Raw genomic sequence first — 12,738 nt, forward strand, 5'->3', positions numbered from 1 at the left:
AAGAATGATAGAGGAGGAGTTTGGACTGAGGAGGCACTAGATGATCTCTGCTATCTCCTTCATAGAAAACTTGAAAAAGGTCCACTCTTCTAAGCAAATAATAAGGAAGATGTCACCCCATGTGTAAAAGTAGTTATCTTTTCACCTATTTGAGTAAAGTCCTGTCTCTCTCTTCCTGAAGATTAAAAATATGAATTAAGTCTCATAGTCATGAATTACCACAGTAAAAATCTCCTCTGCTTCTTCGTAACAGAGATAGAACATTTACTCCATCTAATCTCATGACTCATACCTGGTTTTTTTGCTGTCTAGTTGATGCCACGGGAAGCCATCAGCACTCTTTTTGATAACTATACCTGGATCAAACACTCTGGAGACACCCAGATCCTAGGGAAGTCTGCTGCCTGGATCCATCCAAAAGTCAGCGTCTTCGTCATCATCCTGCTCTTCTTCCTCGTGAAGGTAGGAAGCCCAGCCCACCATAACCCTTCTCCACTCAGACTGAATGTTCTTCCCTTTTGTAAAGCAGTTTGTGAAGTGCCAGTGAGGAGTTGCTGGGTACTGAACAAAGAACTACAGCTGCAGTGGATTCCTACATCTTCTGATGTGATGTTTGTCCACCTTGAATGACCAAAACTATTAGGGAATAGTTTCCTTAATTTTGTGGCCTTTTCTGCTCCCCAGGTCATCCTCCTCATGCATCCTGCTGAATGACCTTTGGTATCCACTATAGTAGCTGGTAGCTGGAGGACTAAACCAGGAAAGATTTCTCAAGTTCCACAAAAATAAATATTTGCCTAAAAAGTTCTCAGATAATTTATGTTTGATCTAAATGAAGTCTGATACAGCCTATTTGATATTCCTGACTTCAGATAGGAGACAAATAGGAATATGCAAGCACAATCTATGGCTGTGTGAGGCTCAAGGATTTGTTAGCGGTCCATCAAAACTTGATGGAGAAATGCAGCTAGAAAGAGTTTTGCTCACTTCCCCAAAAGCAACAGCAGCTTAAAAATTCTGATATGGTCTGTGGAAGTTGCAGCTGTTCAGCCTCTGAAAGGATCAGCTTGACATAGGAGGGAGCAGAAAAAAAAAACAAAACAAAAAAAATCAAACACATTTGAAAGAAGAAAACATCATATTCCAATGTTCAAAATAAAAGTAGCAATAAGGAGGTTTTCCTAAGATTATATATATATATATATATATATATATATATATATATATATATGTATATATATATATGAAAGGATTAAAATATTATAGAATAAGTGCTAATTCTTTTAGTATTTACTTATTCCAAAGGGACAGAAGAGCTGAGGCCACCTTGCAATGTCAGTTGAAAATTTCAGTAGCTCAAGAACAGCTATCAATGACTGATTGACACAACTGTTTCCACCTAAAGTAAAACACTCTATCAAATTTCTGACAGGTAGTTAAGGGTTCTCCTTCTGTGATAATTCTTATTACAGTGTACCAAGCAGAAAAGGTCTTGTTTACTTGAGGAAAAGAGGAGTGGACTACAGGGTGTGTCTGTCCTGAGTCTATCTGCTTGCCTTTGGAAGAGCTGTACCCTCAGTCACTGGATTCACTGGCACTGTCCTACCAACTAAAGACTTTCTCTATTCACTAGATAACTCCTCTTGATTTTCTTCTGGATGTATTCAGCCTTGGGATAGACCACATTAACAAGAAACTGCTATTTTGACTCTGGGCAAAGGCCTGGCCTGATTCTCCATTGCAGTATAGTCAGATTTCAGCTCTATTTGGCCAGATTTGGTACTGCAAAGACAGAGCTCAGTTAGCAGTACAACACCTCAGCAGCTTTCTGGTCTCTGTAGCCAGGCTGGGCACAGAGTGGGGCAGCAGGAAATGCTACTGCTGCTCAGTAACAACTGCACCCTCTGCCTCTGTTCCAGTTCTGCATGGCTGTTATTGCCACCACGATGCCAATCCCCTGTGGAGGCTTCATGCCTGTTTTCGTATTAGGTGAGTTTCAATTTTGTTTTGTGGCATATTCATCTGACAGGTGGAGGGAATAGGAGAGGCACTGCCTACACACCCAGCAGGGTGCATCTGGTGTAAGAGCAGTCATCACTTGATGTCTGTGACAGCCTGATTAGCAGTCCACAGACTGGGTCTCTGCTTTTGACTTTTCCTCAACCCCCGAAACTAAATTCCAAGTAGGTAATCCCTACCCTTTTACATAAGGAAAGCCACACCTGGGGAGACATGCTGACCCATGGCCTTCTAATCTCTGTGCCTCTTCACTTACAGAGTAACTTCCATCCTACAATTAATAGTAGTTGTTCCTTTCACCCCTGAAAGCCATACAGAAGAGGTAACCTCAAAACTAGTACCCACAATGTAGTCTACCACTTACTCCTTTCTTCTGACTGAAATGTGATAACATAAAAAGTTTATTGACTTTTAACTGGTTTTAATTCCAATAAAAAAATAAAAAGAATATGATGCTAATGTTAAGAAAGAGGCTGTGTTAGACTGAACTATACAAGCTCATGATGTTCAGCATTAAGTACCCACAACTCTCAGATGAAATAGTTTGCTCTAAGGATCTCTGAGTTCTGGCAGGCAGCAACTGAACATGAGGCAGCACCATGCCCTTGCAGTGATGAAGGCTAACCAACATCAAGGCTGTGTTAGGAAAAGACTTAGGCAGCAATGCAAGAAATTGTGTGTTTTTATGCATTCAGCATTTTGGATACAATCCTGGAACATTGTGCCATTTTGTGTCCACCAATCCAAGAGATCCTTGCAGACTTGTAAAACCTGTCTGAACAAGACTTGGATGACTCCACCTCACTTTGAAATTAGCCCTTTTCTGAGCAGGGGTCAGAACAAGACCTCCAGAAGTCTCTTCCCACAAAAACTTCTCTGTCAGCTGCGATTCCAATGTTTAGACATCCACAGAATGAGAGTCTAAAGGGCCTCAAGTCTGATCTGGATTGAGATTTTACACAGTCTGAAAATATGTCCTCCAGCCTGAGAATCACAGCTACTGCTGTGCCTGGTGTGCCCAAGTGAATGAATGAGGGATCAACTGTATTTACCCATCTTAGTGCCCTTTTTTCCTCTTGGAGTCTAACTTCTGTATTTTGTAACTTAGAACTACTCTTCAGTTACCAGTGTCATTTTAATGTCAGTTTTGGCTTCGTTCCTGTTAGAAAATATCCAAGAGATTGCCCAGCAAAGCAGCACAGCTCAGATTGGATGTTCCTTATATGTTAATTACATAACTGTCAGTGATATTTTTCAGGTGCTGCATTTGGACGTCTCATTGGGGAAATCATGGCATCACTTTTTCCCAACGGCATCCTCTTTGATGACATTCTTTATCAAATCTTACCTGGAGGGTATGCTGTCATTGGTGAGCCTCCATGTCTTCTTTTTCCCTCACCTGCTCCCACTGCTGTAATTTTCCTGGTTGATATGACATGCTGTTTCTATATGACAGTCTTCTCCTCTCCCTATTCCTTCTCCTACCTGGGAAAGGTGCAGCAGCTTTGACAGGAGCGGTGAGCCACACCGTCTCCACCGCTGTCATCTGCTTCGAGCTGACGGGGCAGATCTCTCACATCCTGCCCATGATGGTGGCTGTCATTCTTGCCAACATGGTGGCCCAGAGTTTGCAGCCCAGCCTCTATGACAGCATCATCCAGGTGAAGAAGTTGCCCTACCTGCCAGACCTGGGCTGGAATCACATAAGGTATTGTAGCAAAACAGGTGGAAACATGGAGTGGCAAAGAAATAAAGCAAGAGAGGATTAAGACCACAAGGGAATAAAAAGTTATGAAAAGGGTTCAGTTCTACAAAGGAATTAAGAAGGCAGAATAGGCCCACAGTAAGAAAAAACAAGTGTTGAAGTTGAAGAATTAGGTTTCATACCCAAAAATGGAGAAAAGTCCTCTTCTTCTTTTCACTGAAAGCACAAGTTTGAATGATCTGCAATGTTACTGAATGTTTATTAATATTTCCACATTGCTTCAGCTTAACAGTTTAAAAAACAGGAGTCTCATTTATCTAAATTCAGTGGGGCTTGAATATTTTTTCCCCAGAAAATGTTTGAAATGCTTTATCTGGATATTTTACTTGAAGCAAAACTCAGTTATTCCTATAAATGTCTTCCTCTCTCTAGTATGTATCATACGCATATGTATGTATATAAAAACCATCTAAACATATATGTATACATGTGTGTATTTTATGGTGAGGGGTAACAGTGGAATACAACTGTAATGGAAATCCAGTTAATCTGTGCTTATCCTCTTGGAAAATCCTCTGGTTACAGTCACAGACAATCATTTGGCAGCTGCATTTTGAGCACATTTTAAAAAGTGGTCATTTAGGTATTTCTTTAGGGAATTTATGTACTTGAGATTTTTAATACGCTAACTCTTCCTCTTATCATCCATAAATTCACAGCAAATACAATATCTTTGTTGAGGACATTATGGTCCAAGATGTGAAATTTGTTTCCTCCAACTGTAAATACCGAGACTTGCAAGCAGTACTCCAAAGCACCACAGTGAAATCTTTGCCTTTGGTGGACTCTCCAGGTAAGCAATGTGGAGAAACTGGTCCTTCCTGAAGACTGTCTCAGCTTGGATAAAATAGCTTCCAAATTACAGGGTGTGGAGCAGGCAGTGTGACCTACCACACAAAAAAATAAACCCTGAAAATATCCCACTGTGGATGATGTATGGCAGACAGGTAAGCTGGAGTGTGGGCAGTGAAGCAGATCCAGCACCTAAGGGAGGTGTGTGGGACGTCTGTAGACTGAACTGTGACAACAGGGCCTTCCTGGGATCCTGCAGGAGCCAAGAGCATGGATGGGGTGGCACAGCTCAGGACAGGGAGGTCCTGCCCCACAGCCTAGGAGCTGCCACAGGGCTGGTCAATGACTCTTGTACAGCTCTAGACAGTACGAGCCTGAGCACCTGGAAGAGGCTGGTAGGAGGAAGGGGGGATATGTGGAAGGGGACCTTCAAAACCTTGAGGTGGCTTAACGGCTTCCCTGCTCTGTGCTGTGCAGAGTCCATGATCCTCCTGGGGTCTGTGGAGCGATCAGAACTGCAGGCTCTCCTCCAGACACACCTCAGCCCGGAGCGGCGACGGCTCCTCAACAGAGAAATGCAGCAGAAGCTGAATGAGGCACCCTACGATGGACCCTGGGCAAACCTGCCAAAGCTGAAGCACGAATCTTTTGCTTATGTTGATGAGGATGAGGATACAGAGGAGAAGGGAGAGGTGAGGGAGAGAAGTGGACAGACTGCAGCATACAGAATGCTTGGAAGCAGTCAGGCATTTGAGGAGGCTGAGAAATAAATGGCACAAGGTGGACTTCATTTTCTCTCCTTTCCGTAACAGCTGCCTCGGCCTCCAAGTCCCACTCCCAGCTACCCAGAGGAGCCAAATGGCCCAACAAGTGCTCTTAAACAAATGCCTGAAACCTTGGAGCCCCAGCAACACTCAGGTATGGTAACTTCTTTTATGGCTCAACCACATCCTGAAACAATCCCCCACAAGCCTGGGGAAGCTTTCATGCTAACTGTGTGTACCTGCCTGTGTGAGGTGCTGGCTTCCCAGAGACTGAGAGAAGGAGCTTTCTCTGCTGCTCCTGAATCAAAGACACTTTGTTAGCGCATCTCAACATTAGTGTAATGTACCTAGAAATACCTTCTGTTATGACCCCTCAGAGAGCATGGCATAGGTAGCCCACTGACTCTCTTGGTCTCCCCACTCCATTCTTTGCAATAACAATTCTTTGGACGCTTTCTGTAGAGTCTAGATGGAAGGGTCCCCATCTCTTGGCTCCTTCACCATGTGAATGAATCTCCCTGGAGAAAGCAGCCTGAGAGCTGAACATCTGCACAAAGTTTTTGAGTAGCTTAGGCTCAGCCATCTCCAAAATTGAAAGAATCCTCCCTTGGACACGCATCTCTTTGATTCAGCTGCATTAATGTGAGGGACAACACTGATGCATTGTGTTCTTTTGTGTCACACCTCAGCCTGTATTAGCTGTGCTTTCAAGACTGTACTCATAGCTCATTTCTGATTCATTTATCATGTATATTTGATGCAGGATGCTGGGTTGTTTTTTTATCCTTTATGAATCCTGAAATATGCAGGGAGTGAGTAAGCACAGCGATGTAGCCCAGTCTTGAGAATGAGTACAGAGGACAGGGCTTTAGCTCGTGCTTTTAGGCACCCAAAGGTTACATGTAATAGAGCATATAGCACATTCTGGTTCATTAACACCCCTCATGTATGACTAAAACTTTAAGACATAGAAAAATCCACCTTATGTTTCCAGAGCAGTGGAATGGTGGGACAGCCATCCACCTATCTTACCAAAGCAGAAAAAGAACCACATATAAAACAAGGACAGTGTGTGAAACATTTTATGTGAAGCTAGAACTGAGTGACCCAGGAATGACAAGAGGAAGTGGAACAGGAGTGAATTAATAAGACCTTCTTTTTCTTTTTTTAGTTTGGCTATCTATTTTTTTAGTTTGGTATCTTTGCTTCTGACCAAACTTCCTCCACAGCCTTGTTCAGAACAGCACCAGGCCCCATCTCCTCCTCTTTGCTAACTCCTCTGCCTGGGAGTATAATTCTGGTATTTTCTATTCCCATCATTCCACTGCTGGCAGAACCCATGGACTCCTCACCCCTTGGCACCTGTCACATCCAGTTTGATGAATCATTTTGTTGCATGGGAATATTCATTCTGGAATGTCCCAGACACCATCTTAGAAACTGAATGCCAGATTGTGACTGGCTCAGCTCTATCATGTCCCTCGTAGTTATTTCCCAGCCTGCCTTGGCTAAGAGGATGTGATAGGTGTGGGGCTTTGTATTTTTGTGTCTCACTTGTTCTTCTGTCTTATCCACATGTTTGTTCTCGTCCTTCAGGCAGTTTCAGGAGTCTGAGGCAACTGATCCAGCAGCTCTTGTGCCACTGCAGCCGTCCACATGAAACAGAGAGCACCATCCAGGTTAGGGCTACAGAGGGCCTGGTAGTACCCAGAAGGAAGGGAATGCAGTGGAACTAGAGACTACTACTTGAGATATTCAGCATTTGGCTAAAGCATGGACACAATTATGGTCCTGAGCTCTGACAGCATCAGTGGGGAACTCCAAGGAGAAAGGGTGTGATTACTGTAAAGGAGTGTGCATCTTCCTAAAGAGTCACCTGTGCTCAGGTGTCAGGCTACCATTGTGATTGAGTTTGGGCATCTTTTCTCAGTGAAAAAAAAATTAATGATGTTTTGGCTAACCTGCCATAAAGAGCAGTTCTATTCCATTTGGCAAACAGTTCTGGACAGATGGAGAAAAATGAAAAAAATGCTTTTGGCTCTTGCCATGTTAAACGCCCTTGGTTATTTGACACCTCTGCACAGGATTTGTGTATAACAGACAGAGCTTATGGGACCACTCCAGGGCAGTGGTTGGACCCCATGTGTGATGTCCCGAGAGCATCTAAATCAGTATTAGATGGCCACGTTTAGGCACCTGAATTGCTCCACCAGAACTCCATGGTGAATTGTCATTGGCAAGGGAAGCACAGCAAGGGCAGAGTACACTGTATAATGGATGAGTATAAAGAAAATCTGAGCACTTGGTAAGACACTATTTGGAACAAAAAGGGGACCACATGGGGTGAGGAGGCTGTGCAGATTTTCCCTTTCTGTATTCTGTGAAACTGTGGGTTCTTTGTCTGTCCTGAACAGTGTTTTTTCCTACAGGAGTCAGTGGAAGTCATTGAGACAATGACACCAGAAGAGGTAAGACCAGGTGCAAAAATGGAGTGTGGTCATGTGAGTGCTTCTTTTACCCATTTCCTATCACTTGCAATGCTCCAGGAACCTCAGTGATTGCCACATAAAGCCATAGCCAAAGTCACTTTCTTGTTGGAGTGGCACAGTGGGCAAGTCTCAACCATAAGAGAAGAGATTGGCTAGATGTGTTGGTAAGACTCTGACTAATCTGATCTAGCTTTGAAGTCAGCCCTGCTGCAGCAGGATTTTGGACTAGAGGCCTCCACAGGTGTCCCCTCATCTAAAATTTACTGTGGCCCCATGTTGTTCCATCATTTCTTACACAGTGGATCAATTATCTTGCAACAACAAGGGGAAGATGCACTCAGAAAGAAAAGCTAAAGATGTTCACTCCCTCTTTAAGAAGGGAAAAAACAAAACCCCATCTTCTCATAAAATCTCTGAATTGCTCTGTTTTCACAGGGACTTGACATCTGGCAAGAAATGGGTGGGAAGACTGAGGGGTGAGATATAATGGACAAGATGAATGATGTACGTAGGAAGGAAGAAGCATTAACAAGAGGAGGGAGCTAGCTTGGGTACACAAGACAGCAATGCTGCAGGTATAATGCAGCTGTAAGAGTGACTCCTCTCCTTTCCTGTGTCAGATAGATGCTTGGGAACAGGAGGAGCTGAACAAGAACGTGTGCTTTGACAGCTGCCGCGTAGATCCCTCCCCTTTCCAACTGGTGGAGAGAACTTCCCTGCACAAGGTGAGTGCAGATGTCTTCTCGAGGCATACATCATTTTTCTCCACTCACTCCAAGTCCAGTCTATCACTTATTTATTCCCCCGTCTTCACCCACAACTACTATCACCAGCCACTTTCACATCGAGCAACATCGAGCTTGTTCCTGTAATCTTCTGTGTACACCTCCAATCTCCTGCAAAATGAAAGGCTTTGTGATAAGAAGTCTAAGTCCATTTATTAAAAAAGCTTTTGGACAAAAACAAACAAACAAACAAACAAAAATCTGCTACATGAACAGTAGCATTGTGTGCCTTGCTGCTGGGGCATTGCACTGAGATTTAGACTCTGCCCTGTCAGTGTGCAGCACTGGAATGAGCACTCCTGGATTTCTCAGGGTGTTTCTGCCAGGGTGTAAAGTCTGCCTGTGTCACAGGCCCTTCATTGAACTGAAGCACAAGGAAAGAGGAAGCTGGATCATGCAACACCTAGAGTCAGCATAGGATGACTGGGGATTAAAGCAGTCATTGTATGTCAGGAGGAAGACAAGATGGGGCTTTTACTCAGTGGAAAGGGAAAGCAGTCAACTGAAGTAAAAGTGCACAGTGCATGCTTTTATCAATACTCATTTAATGTGAATGGTCAGCATAAACCTTGTACTAAATTAATCAATTACTGTTAAGATGTCAGCCTTGAGCAAAACAAGAATATGCTAGCATATAGTTCAGATGAGTTTTATGAAGGGCTGGGTGAAGTAATCTGAAAACCGCTAGCATTTATCTTTGAGAATATAGGCTCATGAAAAATTATACCTGAAGGCTGTTCATGGGGAAAGTGTCAATCAAAAGAGCAAGTGAGAAACTCTAAAATAACAGACAAATCAACTTAACTTGGATGAACAAAAAAACCCCAACAAAACAATGAAAACCAAACAGGAATAAATAATCGAACTATATGAAGTATCCACAGTTAGAGCTAAATGTGAGACTACTGACAAGGAAAATAATATCACAGTTTATCGTGATCAAACTATATTTAACCAGTGTGGTTTTCTTTTACATTAGAGTAAAATGTCTTCTTCTTGAGAAATCAGATTTTTCCTAGTTTTCACTAGAACATGACATTCAGTATCTCATATGATGCTTAAAAAAAACCCAAACAGTAAAACACTAGCTGTGACAGAATGATTTAATGTAAGACCAGAGTTAAAGTCCAGCTAGAGCTCATCTTCAAGAACCTGGAGGCTGGAAATATACCAGAGATGAGCACTGAGAATGTGGAAAGTTTTAGAAAGCCAGATCTGTGAATAATAGTAAAATAATGGGGTATATTTAGGCTGAAGAAAAGAAGACTGATAGCAGTGTGATATCTGTTCTTTCAAGGAGACTTTGTAAGAGAAAGGAAATAACTTGTTCTCAGTGTTCTCACTGCACTGGATACGCAACAAGCTTAAGTTTTCACAGAAAACATTCTGGGACTGGAAAAAAATAAATCCTCTATTGTTAAGGAAAGCACTGGAATAAATAACCTAAGCAGTTTTTGACTCTACATATATGGTAGTTCATCTTCCAGCACCAAAATGAAACAGAGATCTGCATAGGTCTCTAAATGCACAACACAGGGTGTTGTATGTGAATCTCCACCAGATGCAGCATGAGAATAGCCTTGAGAATGTGCTCTCCATCATCAGTGCAGTCCCAACTACAGCTGCACAGCAGAAGGAGCAGGGAGTAGTATTTGGCAGATACAAAAGGGGAAGAAGGGAAGACATCATTTCTCACTGGGATAACTGCACAATTTTGTCTCTTTGTGACTTCCATTTCTAAATCCTGAGTCCCAGCCCTAGCACCAAATTCTGTGCTACCCATTTCCTAAGTCCCTGACATGGTCTTTTCATGGTTTTGCTCCTAGACGCACACCTTGTTCTCCCTGCTGGGCCTCAGCCATGCCTACGTAACCAGCATGGGGAAGCTGAGGGGAGTGCTGGCTTTGGAAGAGGTGAGTACAGATCCTCTGCCATCCTCTTAAATAACAGCAAGTGTCCTGTGGATCACTGCAGTAACTCACAGGTGCTGCAAGTTCCAGCTGGGAATATATGTAACTGGAAGTGCTACATTTTCAACCCAGTGTTGAATTCCGAGTCAGCTCTTTGGAATCCGTGTAAGGGAATGGATGACTGCATTTCGGTGGAGGCAGCAGGTGCTCTTTCCAGGGATGTTAGAAGGTTCATCTTTTTAATAAGTGTAGGGCTTTTCACTGAGGCTTAATAGCCACTCTTAACTGAGTGGCTATTACTGTTCCTGAAAGAGGTGTGGAATTTGTTTACCATGGAATTTTTCACTACACCACCAGTGTAAAAGATTTCCACAGGCCCCAGAGGTAGAGCTGTGACTCTATTTGTGATCCCCTTACCTGGGGAGTAGATGAACTTCTGCTGGGTAGAGCTGGGCCAGCCTCCCTTTCATGTTTTCATCCTGAAATTTTTCTCTTTTATTTCAGCTCCAGAAGGCAATAGAGGGTTCAACCCGCTCCGGGGTTCGTCTCCGACCACCCCTTGCCAGTTTCCGTGACATCAACCGGACTTCCACCAACACTAAGGTCGGGCAGGGCGCTCAGGCGTGGAGCCGGGAAGACAACGGCACGGTGGCAGCACAGCAAGCAGCAAACCTGGGCACTGAGAGCCCTCTGCCTCCCTGCTCGCATTCCCCCCAGCCCTCACACTCACAGGAAGAGGGGGAAGTCCCCAGCTCCGCTTATGCCACGGATACTGAGCTGGAAGAGATGGAGCTGACAGGGCCAGTTGCTGAAAACATCTCAGACATCCTCGAGGACATAAACCTACGCACCACTGACCTGGATGAAGATGAGGATGAGGATGTTGCCATATAGCTGGTGTGAGGGAAGCACTCCATCACACTCTTCAGTGAGCCAGTCTTCTTGCGTTTGCTCCTCAAAGAGAAGCTTTTGGATGTTCCTTGCAATCCCCACAGAGGGGTGATGCAGCTGGGAGGAGGGACATCAGGCTGACCCTCTCTCCTGACGCTTTCCCTCTGTGCAGACTGTTAGGCTGCTGGACTATTCGGGCGCGTGCAGGTGTCGGATGTGGACCGCGAGGTGCCTGAGTGCAGGCTTACAATGCCCAGGCTCCTGCCACGGCAGAGCACACTGTGAACAGGACCTGGATACTGCTGGACACAGTCGGGATGCTCGGGGTCAATCTGCCATGTGGAAAGTGCAGGAGGATCAGTTCTCACTCGCCACCGGTGCCATCCTTCCAGTGGCGCCAGGCCTGCACGCAGCAGAGCAACGCAGCCAAACCTCCAGCCTAGAAGCACACTGCTGCTTCTGACTGCCACCCTGTCCGTGTTGCTGCAGCTCCTTTTCACTGGCTCTTATCTTGCACCCCTCCCCCAAACATTCCCACACAGAACGTTTTTATTCTTTCTCAATTTTTACTCTGGGATTTTCCTGGATGGGGATGCAGTTAGGAGCTTCTCCTCTATCCTATAGCTGAGCCATGCCCTAAAAACAGATAGGAGGAAAATATTTGGTATATGTCTCATGTCTTGAATTCAGCCAAGGCTTTAGAAAACACTGGAAGGGAGAAAAGCTTCTTTGTTTTCCCATCATCTCTGGAATTTTAAAACAGAATGGGAAAATCTTAGTTGAGGGCATCCTCAGTGCTGGGGGAAGAAGAGTAAAACAGCATATATGTACCTGTATTTCAAATAGCTGTGTTTGTCTCTCTGAATCACTGTTCACAATTTTCCACAGTTATAGTCTTAAAATGTAAGAACTCAAGAAAAAAAAAATAATTACGGAGTGTTAGCAGGCTGCCAAGAAATACAGCAGAGGGAAGACACATTTTCTACACTTTGAAAACAGGTTTCTTTCTGAAAACTCCTGCTCTCGTTCTTGGTAATTCTACCCTGCCTACTTTCCACATATTTCTGCATACCTCAGATCCGAGAATTCCAGCTCTCACTTTTGCCAGCTTGTCTCTGTTGTGGCTAACAGCAAAGACCTCAACCCTTGTCTGCAGCATCCCTCTATTCCAGTTCTAAATCTGGAGCAGATCTGCATCTTGCAAAAAGATGTCTTGTCAGTTCGTGTCATGCATGCAAAACCTTGGCATCCAAAGATAAGATGCTGCTTCACCGCTCTTGTGAGGTTTTCTCAGTAAACAGGCAAAACCAAATTCTGTGTATT

General features: G+C 44.0%; 1 protein-coding gene across 3 annotated transcripts in view; it reads left to right on the plus strand.

Annotated features, from left to right (window-relative positions):
* Positions 1 to 12,075, plus strand: part of CLCN1 (chloride voltage-gated channel 1) — a 38,671-nt gene extending 26,596 nt beyond the window's left edge. For 2 of the 3 annotated variants that reach the window (XM_086882615.1, XM_023939592.2), the window contains exons 12-23: positions 313 to 462; positions 1,920 to 1,989; positions 3,278 to 3,388; positions 3,514 to 3,727; positions 4,444 to 4,577; positions 5,054 to 5,268; positions 5,389 to 5,494; positions 6,937 to 7,019; positions 7,770 to 7,808; positions 8,450 to 8,554; positions 10,441 to 10,527; positions 11,029 to 11,554. In XM_086882615.1, the coding sequence (XP_086738741.1) occupies positions 313 to 462; positions 1,920 to 1,989; positions 3,278 to 3,388; positions 3,514 to 3,727; positions 4,444 to 4,577; positions 5,054 to 5,268; positions 5,389 to 5,494; positions 6,937 to 7,019; positions 7,770 to 7,808; positions 8,450 to 8,554; positions 10,441 to 10,527; positions 11,029 to 11,418 (1,704 nt within the window). In that variant the 3' untranslated portion in view covers positions 11,419 to 11,554. Of the gene's footprint in view, positions 1 to 312; positions 463 to 1,919; positions 1,990 to 3,277; positions 3,389 to 3,513; positions 3,728 to 4,443; positions 4,578 to 5,053; positions 5,269 to 5,388; positions 5,495 to 6,936; positions 7,020 to 7,769; positions 7,809 to 8,449; positions 8,555 to 10,440; positions 10,528 to 11,028 lie in introns of all 3 variants that reach the window. The other variant, XM_086882616.1, reaches the window with a different exon arrangement.
* The last annotated feature ends 663 nt before the right edge of the window (positions 12,076 to 12,738 follow it).

The sequence above is a fragment of the Cyanistes caeruleus genome, chromosome 3 (genome assembly GCF_971803275.1).
Source record: "Cyanistes caeruleus chromosome 3, bCyaCae1.hap1.1, whole genome shotgun sequence".
NCBI lineage: Eukaryota > Metazoa > Chordata > Aves > Passeriformes > Paridae > Cyanistes > Cyanistes caeruleus.